General features: G+C 38.4%; 3 protein-coding genes across 11 annotated transcripts; all 3 read left to right on the plus strand.

Annotated features, from left to right (window-relative positions):
* Positions 1-2225: 2225 nt before the first annotated feature.
* LOC140769204 (putative disease resistance protein RGA4) lies at positions 2226-8234 on the plus strand. 5 transcript variants are annotated; one of them, XM_073109828.1, is made up of 3 exons: positions 2226-5742; positions 5864-5959; positions 7276-8234. In XM_073109828.1, the coding sequence occupies exon 1, from the start codon at positions 2349-2351 to the stop codon at positions 5655-5657; it is 3309 nt and encodes a 1102-aa protein (XP_072965929.1). In that variant the 5' UTR covers positions 2226-2348; the 3' UTR covers positions 5658-5742; positions 5864-5959; positions 7276-8234. The 5 variants fall into 5 exon arrangements, with proteins under 5 accessions (XP_072965929.1, XP_072965930.1, XP_072965928.1 ...); XM_073109829.1 differs by having other exon boundaries at positions 5864-5934; XM_073109825.1 differs by having other exon boundaries at positions 2227-5742; positions 5860-5959.
* A 1466-nt stretch (positions 8235-9700) lies between these two features.
* LOC140768337 (disease resistance protein RGA2-like) lies at positions 9701-11046 on the plus strand. The gene is made up of 2 exons (XM_073108592.1): positions 9701-10888; positions 11035-11046. The coding sequence occupies exons 1-2, from the start codon at positions 9701-9703 to the stop codon at positions 11044-11046; spliced, it is 1200 nt and encodes a 399-aa protein (XP_072964693.1).
* Positions 11047-11056: 10 nt separating this feature from the next.
* Positions 11057-16267, plus strand: LOC140769379 (uncharacterized). 5 transcript variants are annotated; one of them, XM_073110073.1, is made up of 3 exons: positions 11057-11156; positions 11715-13244; positions 14756-16256. In XM_073110073.1, exons 1-3 carry the CDS (start codon positions 11072-11074, stop codon positions 15103-15105), a joined length of 1965 nt encoding a protein of 654 aa, XP_072966174.1. In that variant the 5' UTR covers positions 11057-11071; the 3' UTR covers positions 15106-16256. The 5 variants fall into 5 exon arrangements, 3 of the variants coding, with proteins under 3 accessions (XP_072966174.1, XP_072966173.1, XP_072966172.1); XM_073110072.1 differs by lacking the exon at positions 11057-11156 and having other exon boundaries at positions 11184-12970; positions 13055-13244; positions 14756-16267; XR_012105890.1 differs by lacking the exon at positions 11057-11156 and adding an exon at positions 14056-14176 and having other exon boundaries at positions 11195-13244; positions 14816-14937.
* The last annotated feature ends 825 nt before the right edge of the window (positions 16268-17092 follow it).

Consider the following 17092-nt stretch of genomic DNA (forward strand, 5'->3'; position numbering starts at 1 on the left):
ATGATATGTATATATAATATTTCTGATGAGCTAAGAGGTGGTTAAGAGTTGTTTACTCATACATTTGGAAAAGGGAGTGGTTATTTGCAAAGCAACAAATAATTAAGGGAAACTTACATTTGACTCCCTATCTTATAACGAAATTATAATTTACATCTAATATTTTTACTTTTTATAAATCAAGTCGTATGATTAAGCCAATATTAGATACGTTAGTTAAACTTAATCAAACATCTAGATTAAGCTAATTATACTAAAAAAATTATAAAGACACTTTGGTTAGTTTTTACAAAAATTAATTTGTCCAAACAGTGTTAGTTCAAATCTAATCGGGAGTAGTTTTTATATACATTTGCTAAATATAAGGTGTAAATTACACTTTTATTAAAATATAGGGTGTTATATATAAATTCTCTAATAATTAATATAGTTAGGATAGAACATTACAAGTAGGCCACTTGATACTATAATTATTGGGCCTAAGCCCGACCCAATATAAAATACTATATCTACTTGGATCTCAATCTATTAGCCAAATATGAGGTTAAGCATGGTCCCTCTTATATATCCTAATGAAATTAAGACATTTTTTCTTTCTATTAGACAATAACATCATTGCTTGAGATTAATTAGTATATATAACGTATTAAGTTCACCTAATTAGATTAATTAGTAGTTAATCAAAAAACAACATTAAAAAGTTAAAAATAGACATCTACATTACTTGCCACTCGTCATCTTCATTAAACTCAGCAACTAGATATTGAATAACAGGTGGAAGTTTCTTAACTAGATAAGTAGCTATTCAAGTCCCCTTTCTTTTAAGTAATATGCTTCCATGACTCAATCAGAGCCCACATGCTTGTGGGATTAGTGAACTAAATATGCTGTATCTTTAATTATCTTGGTGAATCCTGAGGTTAAGCGTAATTCCAAGACAAATTATAAGAATAATATGGTAAAATTAATGAGCAAGTCATCAAGGTTACGAGGTATAGATTTTGATAGTTCTGAAAGTTAGAATGTGGCTTCATGGAGACAGGAAAAGACTTGATTTATTTTCAACATGATTGTCTTTTGTTTTCTATTATGGTGCTGTTAATGAAATCATTCTGACGTTATTCTTATGTCTGAAAAACATTTTGCACTTCTCCACTGTTTAACATTTGCAACTTGGTAGCTAAAACCAAAAGATTCAATGAACATACTGATATTTACTTCTACTGCTGCTCTTATACTCCTTGGTAATTTATTCTGATCATGTTGGATTTGTGACCATATTGACATTACTGCAGCATGCATGACATCTGAAACACTCTCAAAATTGTAAGAACATCATATCTAGTTTGGTGTTAAAAAAAATTCTTCAGTTATGGTAGAACAAAATGCGAAGTTTCACCGCCTCGTCGCGAACTTAGCTCTAGAACTGGCATTCATTGAGTTTTGGGTGATCCTTTCGAAAGTCGGCAAGAGTTCTTCTTACTATGTTGGACTTGAAGAACGGAAGTGTTACCTTGTTCACAGTGTTCCTGAGCAGGAAATGACTGAAGTTCCAGCAGAGTTTCTGAATTGAGTCCAAACTTTAGCTTGATGTAGTGGTTTGTTATGATTTATAATTTTATACCCTGCTGAAGTCTATGGATTTATGCTTTGTATCTCTGTGGATTATTGTTTTTTAAGTACTTGAATTTTGGGATTGTAGATTTACTTCATGCACCTGCAGTCATAGTTTTTGTACTTCTACAGGAATCTCTAATTTGTTTTGCATATATGTACTAATTATGCTGTAGATTTTAGTGATATTAATATTTGCATCTATACTTAACAACCGATATGATAAAAAAATTCACTCTTTATTACCCTGCCTATACTGTGATCTCTCTCTCTCTCTCTCTCTCTCTCTCTCTCTCTCGCCTTCCATAACAACAGTAACATCTAGATATGTCAAGCGTTGATCTTTAATATTCTAATGCAGGTGAGGGTGCCCAATGCTTCAATTATATCCTTAATTAATTGACTAATCACTAACTCCAACTTAATCTGAGTCACTGCCAGCTCATTATCGTTGACCCAATTCTGTTTCATCCAATCTTCTCTCTCTATCTCAATCCTCACCATAGAATTTAACAATGGCGGAATCATTGGCGCTTCGCTTCATTAATATCCTTAATTAATTCACCAATGTCAACTTCAGGCCTACTATGGCAGCGCATTATCATTAAAGAAAAGAAGCCAAAGATCGTTGACCGAATTCTGTTTCATCATCTCTCTCATTCTATCATCTCTCTTACCATTCAATCGATCTTCCTTCTTTCTCCTCCTCCTTATCTTTTCCTTACAATTCAGCAATGGCGGAAGCGTTAGCACTTCATGGAGCAAAATTAGTGGCATCTCCGATCATTAGTGGCCTACTCAAAGAGGGATTCTCTTACCTCGGCATCGACGTCTCAACTAATCTACAAGATCTGGAGACCACCATCCTTCCTCAATTCCAGCTTGTGATCGAAGCTACGGAGAGGAGCAGCGAACATAAGAGCAAACTGGAGCAATGGTTGAGGAAGCTCAAAAATGCCCTTTACGAGGCGGAAGACGTGATAGATTTGTACAAATACCAACTCCTTGAGGAGAAGGTGTCCGATCTCAACACTCATTCTGCACTCAAATCGTTGAAGAAGGTTGCACTAAAGGTAAACACTGGGCTGTCTATTTTGTCACCTCAAAAGATTAAGTTAAGAAAAAGTCTGAACAAGTTAGAGATGATCGCTGGTGAAGCCAAGACATTCCGTGAACTCTTGGGAATGCGAATTGGAGATGGCACGACTACCCATGATTTGGAGAATCGACAACAACCAAATGTCACGACCTCCATACCTCCATCTAAAGTGTTTGGGCGAGACAAAGAACGCGACGAGATAATAAATGAATATTTTCTAGATCAATCTGAAGCTTCTGAAGTTGGAAAGAGCTACTCGGTTGTTTCCATTACGGGCATTGGAGGGGCTGGCAAGAGTACTCTTGCACAACTCGTCTACAATGATCAAAGAGTAATTAATCATTTTGATATTAAGATGTGGATTTGCGTGTCTCGCAAGCTCGACGTTTTTAGGCACACAAGGGAGATGGTGGAATCAGCTTCCAAGAATGAATGCTCTCGTTTTGAGAATCTTGATGTACTGCAAAACAAGCTTATAGATCTAATAAAATCAAAGAAAGTGTTGCTTGTATTAGACGATGTTTGGTATGACAAAACGGTGAATGAGGCAGAATGGGAGAATCTTCTTGCTCCTCTAGTTAATGTTGGAAAGAAGGGGAGTAAGATTTTGGTGACTACAAGAACACAAAATTTGCCAGTAGCCTTGCATCCCCGATACAGTATGTCATTGAGGGATCTTGAAGAGAATGTTATTATTTCACTTTTTATGCATCATGCTTTTGGTGGCGCCAATTTAAGTGACATACATCTACAAAAGGAGTTAGAGGGCATAGGGAAACAGATTGTGCAAAAACTGCATGGATCTCCTTTGGCAGTAAAAGCAGTGAGTGGCCAACTGAGTAGAAGATTAGAAGCCAAATTTTGGAAAGCTACTCTTGATCGAGACAATTTGCATGATACTCAGCAAGCTCTGTTATGGAGTTATCGGCACCTAGATGCTCCCGTGCAACACTGCTTCTCCTATTTCAGTTTATTTCCTAAAGGTCGTAATTTCAAAGCGGAAGAAATTGTTCATCTTTGGATGGCCGAAGGTTTCATCAACTCATCAAAGGATAGTAGGAGAATGGAGGATGTAGGAATGGATTACTTTAATGAGTTAGTATCCGGTTCTTTCTTGCAACTCGGTAAGTTTAATGCAAAATTTTATATGCATGATTTATTCCATGATTTGGCTGAAAGAACTTCGAAAGAAGATTGTCTGAGAATAGAGGATAATCGGGTGAAAGAAATCCCTCCGACAGTTCTTCGTCTTTATATTTCGGGTGAAGGTATGAAGGAAAATTGCATAAGTTTTGATAAATTAGGAAACCTACGTACTCTTATCATTTATGGTGAACTTGACATCAGTGTCGCTGATCATCTTACAGCGACAGTAATGAAGTGTAAGAAACTACGTATTCTGAAACTATTTTACTCCAACATCAAAACATTACCCAAATCTATAGGAGATCTAAAACATCTGCGCTACTTGTTTGTTGATCGGACTGATGCAATTGAGTCTTCTGTGTCGTTGGGTAAGCTTTATCATTTACAAGTACTTACTTCTCATCATTCTAGTTTGCCAAGAAGCCTGAACAACCTAATCAATTTGCGGCATGTCAACGGAAGAAATGGTGCACTGACGGCAGTACCCGACATAGGGAGGTTAACTTCACTCCAAACTTTAGAACTATTTGATGTAAAGAAGGAGAAGGGGTATGATATAGGTCAGCTAAAGAACATGAACGAGCTCCATGGATCGCTAACCATTTCTAGTCTGGAGAATATTGAAAGCAAGGAGAAGGCCGTCGAAGCCAATCTCAAAGACAAAGAACATCTCGAGAGTCTGCGGTTGATATGGAAGAACAACAATGAGAGTGACTCCAGGAGGGATTTGGATAGGGAGGTGCTGGAGAGCCTCCAACCGCATCCCAATCTAATAAATTTTTCCGTGGAAGGTTACCGGTCTCCGAGTTGTCCTAATTGGTTGCTACGACGAGGATGCCTACAAAATTTGAGGTCTGTGGAGTTTAAGAATTGCACCTCATTGGAAGTTCTTCCACCCATGCGTGAATTGTTTCCTCATTGCCAGGAGCTGAGAATTTGGGATCTTCCCAACATTAGGAAGATTCCTTTGTTCTCTGAGAGTCTTAAGGAGCTGTGGATAACTCGGTGTTCGTCACTAGTATTCATGTCAAAGGAGGAGGTAGAGAAGAGATCAGCAGATATCTTCGGGGGTAAAGAGAAGATTGAATTGATCTTGCCCTCGCTGCTTCTAAGTTTGACTATATGGTACTGCGATATCACAGACGCGGCACTATCTCGGTCCCTCGAGAAGCTAACTCATCTCAAATCCTTGGAGTTGACTGGCATCGAGACGATAACAATCTTTCCATCTGTGGAGATCCTGCATCACATGGTTGCTTTAACTCAGCTACACATTGCTTACTGCCCTCATCTTAAATCGCTTAGAGGTTTACATGTCCTTCCCTCCTTAGAAAACCTCGGAATTGATGCCTGCCCTTGCTTGGAGTTGGAGATGATGATGCCGGGTGAAGATGCTGGTAGGAGCATCCTCCCACCGTCGCTTCGAGTCCTCGTTATAAGGAGATGCGCGAGATTAAAGAGCTTCGTCGTAGCCGCCGGAGATCTACCTAACCTCGCCACACTTCACGTCAGAGATTGTCCATCCCTAGCATCCCTGTCACTGTCTCGCCTCACAGCACTCACCTACTTGGAGATCATGGAATGCCCGGAGCTCTCATCGATGTCGTCGAATTTGCCTGAGTCGCTTGAAGAAGTAAATCTGAGGCGTTGCCCTAGTATCTCGTCTCTGCCCCATCTGCCCAAGTCGCTTACGAGAATTGGAATATTCGGATGCCCAGCCTTGCAGGAGCGGTGCCGAAGTCCAGACGGCGAGGACTGGCCCAAGATCGCCTCTATTCCTCATAGATGTGTCTGGTGAGACCCTAGACCGGTCCAAGATGTATGTATATGTATGTTTGAAGCTCCTCCTCTGCTGCTGCTGCTGCTGTTGCTCTGCGACGGTGGTATGTTTGAAGCTCATTGCTTTTTAGGCTTAATTTTCAAGTAAATTAAATGTGCAGTTGGAAGTGTCCTATTCTTTTTGCACTTCTCAGCTTAGAGTTTCCAGTTTATTTATTCAGGAAGGTTGCAGCACTTGTGGAGTACCAGAAATGAGCACTTGAATACTGTCCTGAAGTCTGATAATGGAAGAGTTGGTATGCAATTTTGCTGTTATATTTGGTATGTCAGTAGATTGTTGTAGAAATAATGGTTGAATGCAGACTAGCCATTAGTAGCCCTTCTTCTACCTTGGTTTCCATTCCATTGTAAAATTATTACTGCATCTAGTTTGGTGTTCATTATGTTTTTTTTTTCTTTTTCCCTCCTAAAACTGCGATCAAATCAAGATCCAGCAATGTTGCTTTTGAGAAGTTACACATGAATTAAGAAGTTACATGAATTAAGAAGTTACACAAATAGAGTAGCCATTAAGATGAGAATGTTAGGTAATGTTGCTTTCTTATCAATGATGGCTACTTCTATTCTTTTGATGCTTTGCAGCCTGGAAGAATAATCTTTCCTGGAAATTAAATGAAAGGCTTTTGAATATATTTGCCTTACAAGTCAAAAAGTTGTTCTTAATTTATTACATGGGAGCATATTTGATTTTGGACTAAACCTGGCCTTTGACAAGCTCTTATTGTCAATCATAAGATATCTGCCTTAATTTGCTTAATTAAGCAACTATTGAGCAACCAAATTTTGATTAGCTGTGCACTTGGTTTAATCAAGAGATTCATGGTCTAGCTTCAAAAGCAGGTTGCAGTCACTGCACTATAATATACCAACTTTAACTAAAGGCAGTAACAAGAAAGAAAATGTGAAGCTGAAAACCCGAGTTAAAAGAATTATATACAAATTGAGCTAATATCCTATGAGATTTTATGGTTTATTATCCAATTGCAGGTGATTCTTAATTTCTTATTGCCTATTGGTGTAGAATAATCTGATTAAAATGTAAATATAACAATGGTCAAATTTTTTGATAATAGATAGATATTTCTGTTACTACTAGACTTATTGTGCTAACCAAGGCAGTGTGGATGATGACCCACAACCAAGGACTGAATCTAATTGTAATTAGTAAAGCTTTACATCTCGATAGGTATTGCTCGAGGCATCAATTATTTGCATCGGGGATGTGATATGCAGATTATGCTCTTCGACATCAAGCCATGGAATGACAACTTTGCTTCAAAGATTTCATAAAGATTTCAGGGTTTGGACTTGCAAAATTGTATCCAAGGGACCACAGCCTATTGTCAATCAGTGTAGCAGGAGGAACAATAGGATACATAGCTCCTAAATTGTTATATCACACAAATCAGATGTGTCTAGCTTTTTTATTTGCTTTCTTGATTTGGTAATGAGGTGAATGATTCGGTATTGATAGGTCCTGCAAACTAGTAGAATCTTTTATATTCTGTTCATCTTTTAAGTTGAAATTTCTTGTGCTGAAATTTATATGTTTGTTTCTTTTGCCTCGGGAAAAACAGGATTGAGGATTGGATCCACCTTCTAAACAAGATACAAGCAAGCAGAATTGCAATTTATAAAGGATTTGAAGAATATACCACTATGTTATTAAGTGCTTTGTTGGATTGGATCCTCCAAAGCCAGTATTCCGTTCAGAGGGATCAAAGAGAGCACTCGTCTATGAATACATGCCTCATGTATCATTTGACAAGTACATCTTCTCTTCTTCAGATGGAAGCAGTCGCTGTCCATATACATGGAATGAACTCAATGATATAGCCTTTGGTATTGCTCGAGGCATCAATTATTTGCATCGCGGATGCGATATGCAGATTATGCTCTTCGATATCAAGCCCCACAACATCCTCCTAGACAACAACTTTACTCCAAGATTTCGGACTTTGGACTTGAAAAGTTGTATCCAAGGGAGCACAGCCTACTGTCAATTAGTGTAGCAAGAGGAACAATTGAACACATAGGTCCTGAATTGATATGATATCTAGGAGCTCTAGTGTTATATCACACAAATCAGATGTATATAGCTTTGGAATGTTACTAGTGTATATGGCAGGAGGGCAAAGGAATGTTGATCGACGCATGGAGAATTCAAGATGGTACTAAATCACCAGCAACTTTTATATTACAGAGGTGGAAAGAAAATTATGCTTTGTTGGCTTTTTGGCACATTCGAATGAAGTCTTCTGATAGACCCACTATGAGCAAAATTAAAGAGATGCTGAAAGATTATGTGGATATATACATTTGAAATGCCACCAAAGACTTATTTTTCTATTTCTTCAGAGGAGCAAATTCCTGCAACAATATCTTGATCAGATTCTTTACATCTCTTAAGAAGACTAGTAAACAGTTTCAGAATCAGTTATCTTGTCAAAAAACTAAAGATACAAATTTTCTAGATTGAGTTACTCTTTATTTGCTCTTTCTTTATTTGGTAAATGGAAGTGAATGATTTGGTGAATTGTGCTTGTGCTGCATGGCATCTCTTACATTCTCTTATCTATTATGCAGAAATTTCCAAAAGAAAGACATAGAAGAAAGAGTGAATGTTCACTCACCACTCCAGATCTAAAAGAATATATTTTTGCTCTATATCTTTCACTCACCACATAGAGTGAATGCTGCGAAATTGATTCACATTTCTTTTATTTCTCGAAGTGCATTCCATGACCACTTCCCAAGCTCGTAAGATCTCCCACCTACTTTTTGAAACTCGGCAAGAGTAGTTATAACTTCCCAAGCCTAAACGCCTATCTAATAATTGTCCATGTAGTCTGAGTCTCTGAGAGACCAACCTTTGCTGTTTCTCTTCTTCTTTTTTTCCTTTTTCATTCTTATCCTTTATATGAAGCTTCTCTTCTTCTGCTGATCTGCGACGGTGATGGTAAGTAATTAGCAGGGTCAACTATCAAAATCTAAGCACATTGGTTTGTCAATAACTAGTAACAAATTCAAATGTTTCATTGGTTATTCAAATTCACCACATTAAATCTTAGCACATTCTATTATCTCTATTGCTCAGTGTCTATACTATGATCTCTCTCTCTCCCCCCTCCATAACAGTAACATCTAGATATGTCAATCATATAAACATTGATCTTTAATATTCTAATGCAGGTGAGGGTGCCCAATGCTCCAATTATATCCTTAATTAATTGACTAATCACTAACTCCAAACCTCATCTTAGTTACAGCCAGCTCGTTATCATTAATTAATTGTAGTGCTGGGTCGTCCTCAATAATTCACCATTAAAGAAAGACGAAGAAGTGCCAAATTAAGATCGTTGACCGTAGCCTTCACTTTGTTCTATTTCATCCAATCTCTCTCTCTCTCTCTCTCTCTCTCTCTCTCTCTCTCTCTCTCTCTCTCTCTCAATCCTCACCGTGGAATTCAACAATGACGGAATCATTATTGCTTGGGGGAGCGAAATATGTGGCCTCTCCGATAATTAATTAATTCGCTCATGGCATTAGTCCTTTCATATTCTAATGCAGGTGAGGGCGCCCACTGCTTCGCTTACATCCTTAATTAATTCACTCATGACAACTTCAGACCACTATGACAGATTGTTATCGTTAATTAATTCCATTGTCAACTCCTTTCTCACAAGAAAAAAAAATTCTAGTGTCGTCATTAAAAAAAATGGAGTATATGATTAAGAAAAGCCTAGGCTTGACTGCATTCTGTTTCATCATCTCCCTCATTCTATCCGTCTCTCCTGCTGTTAACTTGATTTACCTTCTTTTCTCTCCCATTTCTCAAAATTATTAGCCCCGACTCATCCTTAAAAATTAATCTCAAAGAAAGAAAACCCAAACATTGTTGACTTTGTTCTGTTTCATCCTCTCTCTAATTCTTATCCATCTCTATTACCGTCCTATCGATTCTCTCTCTCTCAATCCTCACATTTTCCTTAGCATTCAACAATGGCGGAAGCATTAGCGCTTCAAGGAGTGAAAATAGTGGCATCTCCGATCATCAGTAGCCTACTCAGAGAGGGCTTCTCTTACCTCGGCATCAACGTTTCAACTAATCTACGAGATCTAGAGGCCACCATCCTTCCCCAGTTCCAACTCATGATCGAGGCTGCGGAGAGGAGCAACAAGAACAAAAGCGAGTTGGAGCAATGGATGAGGAAGCTCAAAGATGCTCTCTACGAGGCGGAGAATGTGCTAGACTTGTATAAATACCAACTTCTTAAAAAGAAGGTGTCTGATCTCAACACTCGTCCTATTTTCAAACCATTCAAGAAAGTTGCACAAAAAGTGAAAAGTTGGTTATCCATTTTGTCCCTTCAAAAGATTAAGCTAAGAAGAAGTCTGAACAAGTTGGAGATGATTGTTGCTGAAGCAAGGACATTCCGAGAACTTCTAGGAATGCGAATTGGAGACGGCACGACTACCCATGATTTGGAGAATGGAGGATGGCCAAGTATCACTACCTCCATACCTCCATCTAAAGTGTTTGGGCGAGACGAAGAGCGTGACGAGATAATAGACAAATATTTACTAGACCAATCTGAACCTTCTAAACCTGAAAAGTGCTACTCGGTTATTTCCATTATAGGCATCGGAGGAGCTGGCAAAAGTACTCTTGCACAACTCGTCTATAATGATCAAAGAGTAGTCGACCATTTCGATATCAAGATGTGGGTTTGCATTTCTCGCAAACTCGACGTGTTTAGGCATACAAGGGAGATGATAGAATCTGCTTCCAAGAAGGAATGCTCTCGTCTCGAGAATCTTGATGTGCTGCAAGATACACTTAAAAATTTGATAAAATCAAAGAAAGTGTTACTAATATTAGACGACATTTGGTGTGACAACACAGTGAATGAGAAGGAATGGGAGAATCTTCTTGCTCCTCTAGGTAATGTTGGGGGGAGGGGGAGCAAGATCTTGGTGACTTCAAGAACAGAAAGTTTACCGGTGGCCTTGCACCCCCAATATAGTTTGTCATTGAGGGATCTTGAAGAGAATGCTATTAATTCACTTTTCTTGTATCATGCTTTTCTTGGTGCCAAACTAAGTGACTTGAATCTACAAAATGAGCTAGAATATATAGGGAAGCAGATCGTGCAAAAACTATATGGATCTCCTTTGGCAGCAAAAGCAGTGGGTGGTCAGTTGAGAGCAAAGTTGGAAACTAACTTTTGGAGAGATGCTCTTGATCGAGACAATTTGCATGATGCCCAACAAGCTCTATTATGGAGTTATCAACATCTAGATGCTCCTCTACAACGCTGCTTCTCTTATTTCAGTTTATTTCCTAAAGGTGGTATTTACAAAGCAAAAGAAATGGTCCGTATATGGATGGCTGAAGGTTTTATCGGCTCATCCAAAGGTAGCAAGCAAACGGAGGACATAGGAATGGAATATTTTGGTAAGTTAGTATCTGGTTCTTTTCTGCAACACTGTGAGGATAATATAGAATATTATTATATGCATGATTTATTCCACGATTTGGCTGAAAGAATTTCAGAAGAAGATTGCCTAAGAATAGAGGATGACCAGGTAAAAGAAATCCCTCTCACAATTCGTCGTTTGAATATTTCGAGTGAAAGTATAAGAAAAAATAGGATGAGTTTCAACAGTTTAGAAAACCTGCATACTCTTATCTTTCATGGTTCACATACAATCGATGGCACTGATTATGTTACTATGGCGATAAGGAAATTTAAGAAACTACGTGTTCTGAAGATATATGACTTGAGCATCCAAACATTACCCAAATCTATAGGAGATCTAAAACATCTACGCTATCTGAATCTTAACTGGACTGGAGTGGCTGAGTTGCCTGTGGTATTAGGTAGGCTTTACTATTTACAAACTCTTTGTACTCCTTATCATGCTACTACTTCACCAAGAAGCCTGAAAAATCTTATCAATTTGCGGCACTTCAATGGAGATTCTAAAGCACTGACATCATTACCGGATATAGGAAGATTAACTTCTCTGCAGACATTGGCAAAATTTCATGTAAAGAAGAAGAAGGGTTATAATATAGGTCAGCTAAAGAACCTGAACGAGATCCGAGGATCGTTAAGCATTTCCTATCTGGAGAATATTGAAGGCAAGGACAAGGCGATTGAAGCCAATCTAAAAAATAAAAAATATCTCGAGAGTTTGGAGTTGAATTGGGACTACGATGATGAGAGAGAGTGCAGGAGGGATTTGGATAGGGAGGTGCTCGAGGGCCTCCAACCACATCCACCCAATCTAAGAAATTTATCCATCTATGGCTACATGTCTCCGGAGTTTCCTAGTTGGTTACCACTACGGAATCTGAGGTCTCTTGAGTTTTGTAATTGTGCCGCCTTGGAAGCTCTTCCACCGATGAGCGACTTATTTCCTCATTGCCAGGATATAAAAATTTGGGGGCTCCCTAACCTCAGGGGGTTTCCTTTGCTTCCTCCGAGTCTTAAAGATTTGGAGATAGCTGATTGTCAATCACTAGTATTCATGTCAAAGGAAGAGGTAGAGGAGAGAGCAGAAGATATCTTTGGTGGGAAAGAGAAGATTGAATTGATTTTGCCCTCACAGCTTCAAGGTTTAAAGATACGTTACTGCAATATCACAGATGAGGCACTATCTCAGTCCCTTGTAAGGCTGACTTCTCTTAAATCCTTGGATATAACTGAGTGCGCAATAACAACCCTTCCGTCCGAGAAGATTCTGCACCACCTAACTGCGTTAACTCATCTAGAAATTACTCTCTGTCCTTGGCTTGAATCGTTGAGAGGTTTATATGCCCTTCCCTCCTTGGAAAAACTCGTAATTGGCGACTGCGATTACTTAGAGTTGAAGATGGTGATGCCGGGTGAAGGTGGTGGTAGGGGCATCCTTCCATCTTCGCTTCGAGAACTCGAAATCAGATATTGCAGGAGCATGAAGAGCTTCGTCGTCGCCGCCGGAGATCTACCGAACCTCGCCAGCCTTGAATTCTATGATTGTCCATCCCTAGCGTTCATGTCACTGTCTTGCCTCACAGGATTCACGAGGTTGAATATCAGACGTTGTCCATCCCTAGCATCCCTGTCACTGTCTCTCCTCATAGCACTCACTTTCTTGGAGGTCGGAGAATGCCCAAAGCTCTCATCGTTGCCGTCCAATTTGCCTGAGTCGCTCAAAGAATTGCGCTTGGTGAGCTGCCCCGCTATCTCGTCCTTGTCCAATTTGCCTAAGTCGCTCAAAGAAGTACGTTTGGAGAACTGCCCAGCTATCTCGTCCTTGTCCAATTTGCCTGAGTCGCTTGAAGAACTGCATTTGGAAATCTGCCAGGGTATCTTGTCATTGCCAGATCTGCCTGAGTCGCTTATGCATATTCATATATGGTGGTGCCCAGTTTTGGAGGAGCGGTGCCGAAGTCCAGACGGTGAGGACTGGCCCAAGATCGCCCGTATTCCTAACAGAAAAATCGGGGAAAGGGAGGGCTTCATACATGCAGGATGCAGGTTTGGTGCTTCTTCTGGTAAGCAAGTTTTCCAGCCTAGCAGTTCCTCCTCCTTAATTGGTCATTCATTCTCATCAATTTGGTATTTTGTGCCCGTCTTACTGCCGCACATATATATATGCAATTATGCATCACCCCTCTTCTTAATTTTATCTCTCACCAATCACCTGTAGCATTATTGCAATTTATGTTCCTCTTGCTTATCTAATTGAAACAGAGGGGCACTAATTAAATTTACAGTGTAACTCTCTCTTCTTGGGTGTATGCCATTAATTGTAAGAACATTACTACATTTAGTTTGGTGTTGAATAAGTTTCTTTAGATGGAATATAATTACACATTCAAATTTATCTATATATGACCACTTCCATTAGTTGCACACTCTTTTCACTTTGCTAACGTTGTCTCAGTTCACATGTGTTCTGTAGGTAAAGATGGGGCACTTCCATAGATTATAAGTATCTCATGTTTCAATAATCGTTCCATGCCAAGATAAAGGATTGTCATTGGGCATCTTAATTTCTAGTATACATCATTTCTTTTTCTTTTCTTCAGAAAAATTTAGGACACAACTTTTTATTAGGAATATTTCAAAAAAAAGGATCTATAATAAAATAGTATTATTAAATAACTTTGCAGTCAGCGCACAGAGACAATAATTTGGCAAAAATCTAGTGCTCTTGATTTGTGATAGCTACCCATGCATTCAGAATCTTCATTCCATTTTTAGGTTTATTTTTCAAGTAAACTAAATGTCTTTCTTATGGCCCTTGAAAGTTTCTGCATCCTGTTTGTTTTGGAATTCTCATCTTAAGATTTTCCACTGCAGCACTTGCGGAGGGGTACCAGAAATTTTTAGGAAGCGTTTGAATACAAATTTCAGCTTGTCGTGGTTGTTATGATTTATACCCTCCTGAAGTCTGATAATGTTGTGGTTGCTGCTATGTTTGGTATGTCAATGAATTCTTGTAGAAATAATGATTGAGTGCAAACTGTCTATTAGTAGTTGTTGCAGTTTTGCGTTGTATGGGTGATAGATGGTTATGTATTAGGTATTTGTGGACAATAGAATATACCTTGCTATGCTAAGTTATGGAATTGTGGGTTCACAGAACTCACAATTGACTCCTGCCCCTGCTTGGAGTTAGAGATGATGATGATGAACACCCCTCCTTCCACCTTGGCTTCGATGCTGTTGTAAGAACATTACCACATTTAGTCTGGTGCTAATTATGCTTTTTTATTTCTCCTAAAACCGTGATCAAATTAGGATCCATCCATGTTGCTTTTGAGAGCTTTATAAGAAAGACTATGATGGATTTTCTTGAAGGATAAATTTGTAGATAAAGTTGATTTTATGATTTGGTTGTAAATGTTCTTTTGTGGACACCAAGATATGAAAAGGTTACACTAGGAGAGTCCTTAAGATGCGGAACATTAGGTAATGTTTCTTATGTATCAAAGACGGCTATTTCTGTTCTTTTGATGTTTTGCAACCTGGAAGAATAATCTTTCTTGACTAATGGCAGATGCACTCTTCCTCTGGTCTCTATATTCATCTGACCTTGAGAATATGGGATTATATCCAGGACCCAATATGTGGGCTAGCATTGTTAGTTGCACGAGGATGACAGTGAGTAACACATGTCTACCTGTTCTCTGTCTAAGCCAGAACAACTCTTTTGTCTATTCAGCAGTTGCAGAAGATGCATTCGAGGTGCAGTACCTTGAGCCTTATTGTAAGTACTCGGCTATGAGTCCTGTTTTTGCTCTTTTTATCGAGCAATTGTCGACAGATGTTTTCAAGATCGAACAGAATGGGCTCGCTCTTGAATATTTTTTACTGGGCCGACATTTAATGTCATACATTATTGCCTAGAGGAGAATCCAGAAAGTGAGTTGAGAGACCTCATGTAAGGTCTGTTTGTTTAATTCAAATCCTACCAAAAATTTGCGCACTACACCATGACTAGATAAGTTGACAAGTTATATGCTTATTGTTGGCGTGACTGATTTGTTTCATTTGATATGTTATGTCATGTTTTATGGGCAATCACATACTGAAAGAATTCTCTCTCGGATATATATATATATCCTCTCTCATTGAAGCTGGGATGTAGTTCTTAACTTGCATGGTGCACTATTGCTATCTTTCTTCACCATTCTGGAATTCAGTATCTCTGATGATAGAAATAGCCATTTGGAAGTCTTAATAAGTACAAAAAATTACATATAAGGAGTCCTGTGAGATTACCTTCCGTGATAAATCTGATTTCCACTATCAACTCTCAATTAAGGGATCGACGAACAAGGTTGAGAAGTTCCTCCAAAGCCAGTTTTCTGTTCAGAGGAGATCAAAGAGAGCACTCGTCTATGAATGCATGCCACATGTATCTCTTGACAAGTACATCTTCTCTTCTTCAGATTGGAACCAGTCGTTGTCCATATACATGGGATGAACTCAATAACATAGCCTTTGGTATTGCTCGAGGCATCAATTATTTGCACCGCAGATGCGATATGCAGATTTCAGAGTTTGGACTTGCAAAGTTGTATCCAAGGGAGCACAGCCTACTGTCAATCACTGTAGCAAGAGGAACAATTGGATACATTAGCTCCTGAATTGATATGATATATCTAAGAACTCTGGTGTTATATCACACAAATCAGATGTATATAGCTTTGGAATGTTACTAATGTAGATGGCAGGAGGGCAAAGGAATGTTGATCGACACACGGGGAATTCAAGGGCCTTCATGGATGTATGATTGGCTAAACTACTGGCAACTTATTTATATTACAGAGGTATAAACATTCAAATGAAGTCTTCTGATAGACCCACTATTAGCAAAATTAAAGAGATGCTGGAAGATTATGTGGATATATACACTTGAAATGCCACCCAAGCCTTTTTTTTTTTTCTATTTCTTCAGAGGAGCCAATTCCCAAGCTCGTAAAAGATCTCCCACCTACTTTTTGAAACTCGGCAAGACAAGTTATCCCTTCACCTACATTGTGTTAAAGAGCCTTCCGATACACCTGTATTTAATCATTGTCCATATAGTCTGAGAGATACCAACCTTTGTTGTTTCCTTTCTTCTTCTCTTTTTCCTTTTCCCGTTTCATTCTTTATATGATTAGCAGGGTCAACCATCTTTTACATGTAAAATAAAAACTATACTGTGATCTCTCTCTCCTTCCATAACAACAATACCATCTAGATATGCCAAGCATATAAACATTGATCTTTAGTTGAGCTAAGAGAAGATGAATTCAAAATAAAGCAGGATATGCAAATTAACAGGGTAAGGGCAAAGGATGAGAGTCTTTGGATCCTGGTAACATTAAATGGTTTGTAATTTTACTATCCATTGCAGTAAACAAATGTAGGAGCTACTGGCAATCACCAAGATATTATTTAGTTTCATGGATAATTCTAAGTCAAGACTTACCCAAGCAGAACCAATTAACTTATCACTATGATAAATACTGAGGTACACCAATTTTGCATACAGGCTTTTTTGAATCAAATCCATAGGATTTTGTTACACAATGGTTTTCCTTTTTCTTCTTTATCCTATTAAAAGCGAACTTGTCGAGCAAGAAGCACATATGTTGATTTATGTATTGAAATAGCTAACAATATCTGAGTAATATTTGCTATATAACTAGTTGACTTAAAATCTTGAACTGTTAGAGTATGGCATATATTTTTGAGAAAAGTTAGAGAAGGACATGTATTAATCCTTTTTATATTCTGATAACATATATCCTTAATCAATTCACTCATGACAGCTTATTATTGTTAATTAATTCTATTGTCAACTAATTTTTTTCTTACAAAAGAAATTTCTAGTGTCAAACCA

The sequence above is a fragment of the Typha angustifolia genome, chromosome 10 (genome assembly GCF_048772165.1).
Source record: "Typha angustifolia cultivar Huaian chromosome 10, ASM4877216v1, whole genome shotgun sequence".
Lineage (NCBI taxonomy): Eukaryota > Viridiplantae > Streptophyta > Magnoliopsida > Poales > Typhaceae > Typha > Typha angustifolia.

Excerpts from the sequence above, each read along its gene's own strand:
- LOC140769379 (XM_073110071.1), top strand. The coding sequence starts at position 11,216 with ATGCATGATTTATTCCACGATTTGGCTGAAAGAATTTCAGAAGAAGAT. Across the intron at positions 13,245-14,755 it reads CAGGTTTGGTGCTTCTTCTG|ATGCACTCTTCCTCTGGTCT; the intron begins GTAAGCAAGTTT and ends GACTAATGGCAG.
- LOC140768337 (XM_073108592.1), top strand. The coding sequence starts at position 9,701 with ATGGCGGAAGCATTAGCGCTTCAAGGAGTGAAAATAGTGGCATCTCCG.
- LOC140769204 (XM_073109827.1), top strand. The coding sequence starts at position 2,349 with ATGGCGGAAGCGTTAGCACTTCATGGAGCAAAATTAGTGGCATCTCCG.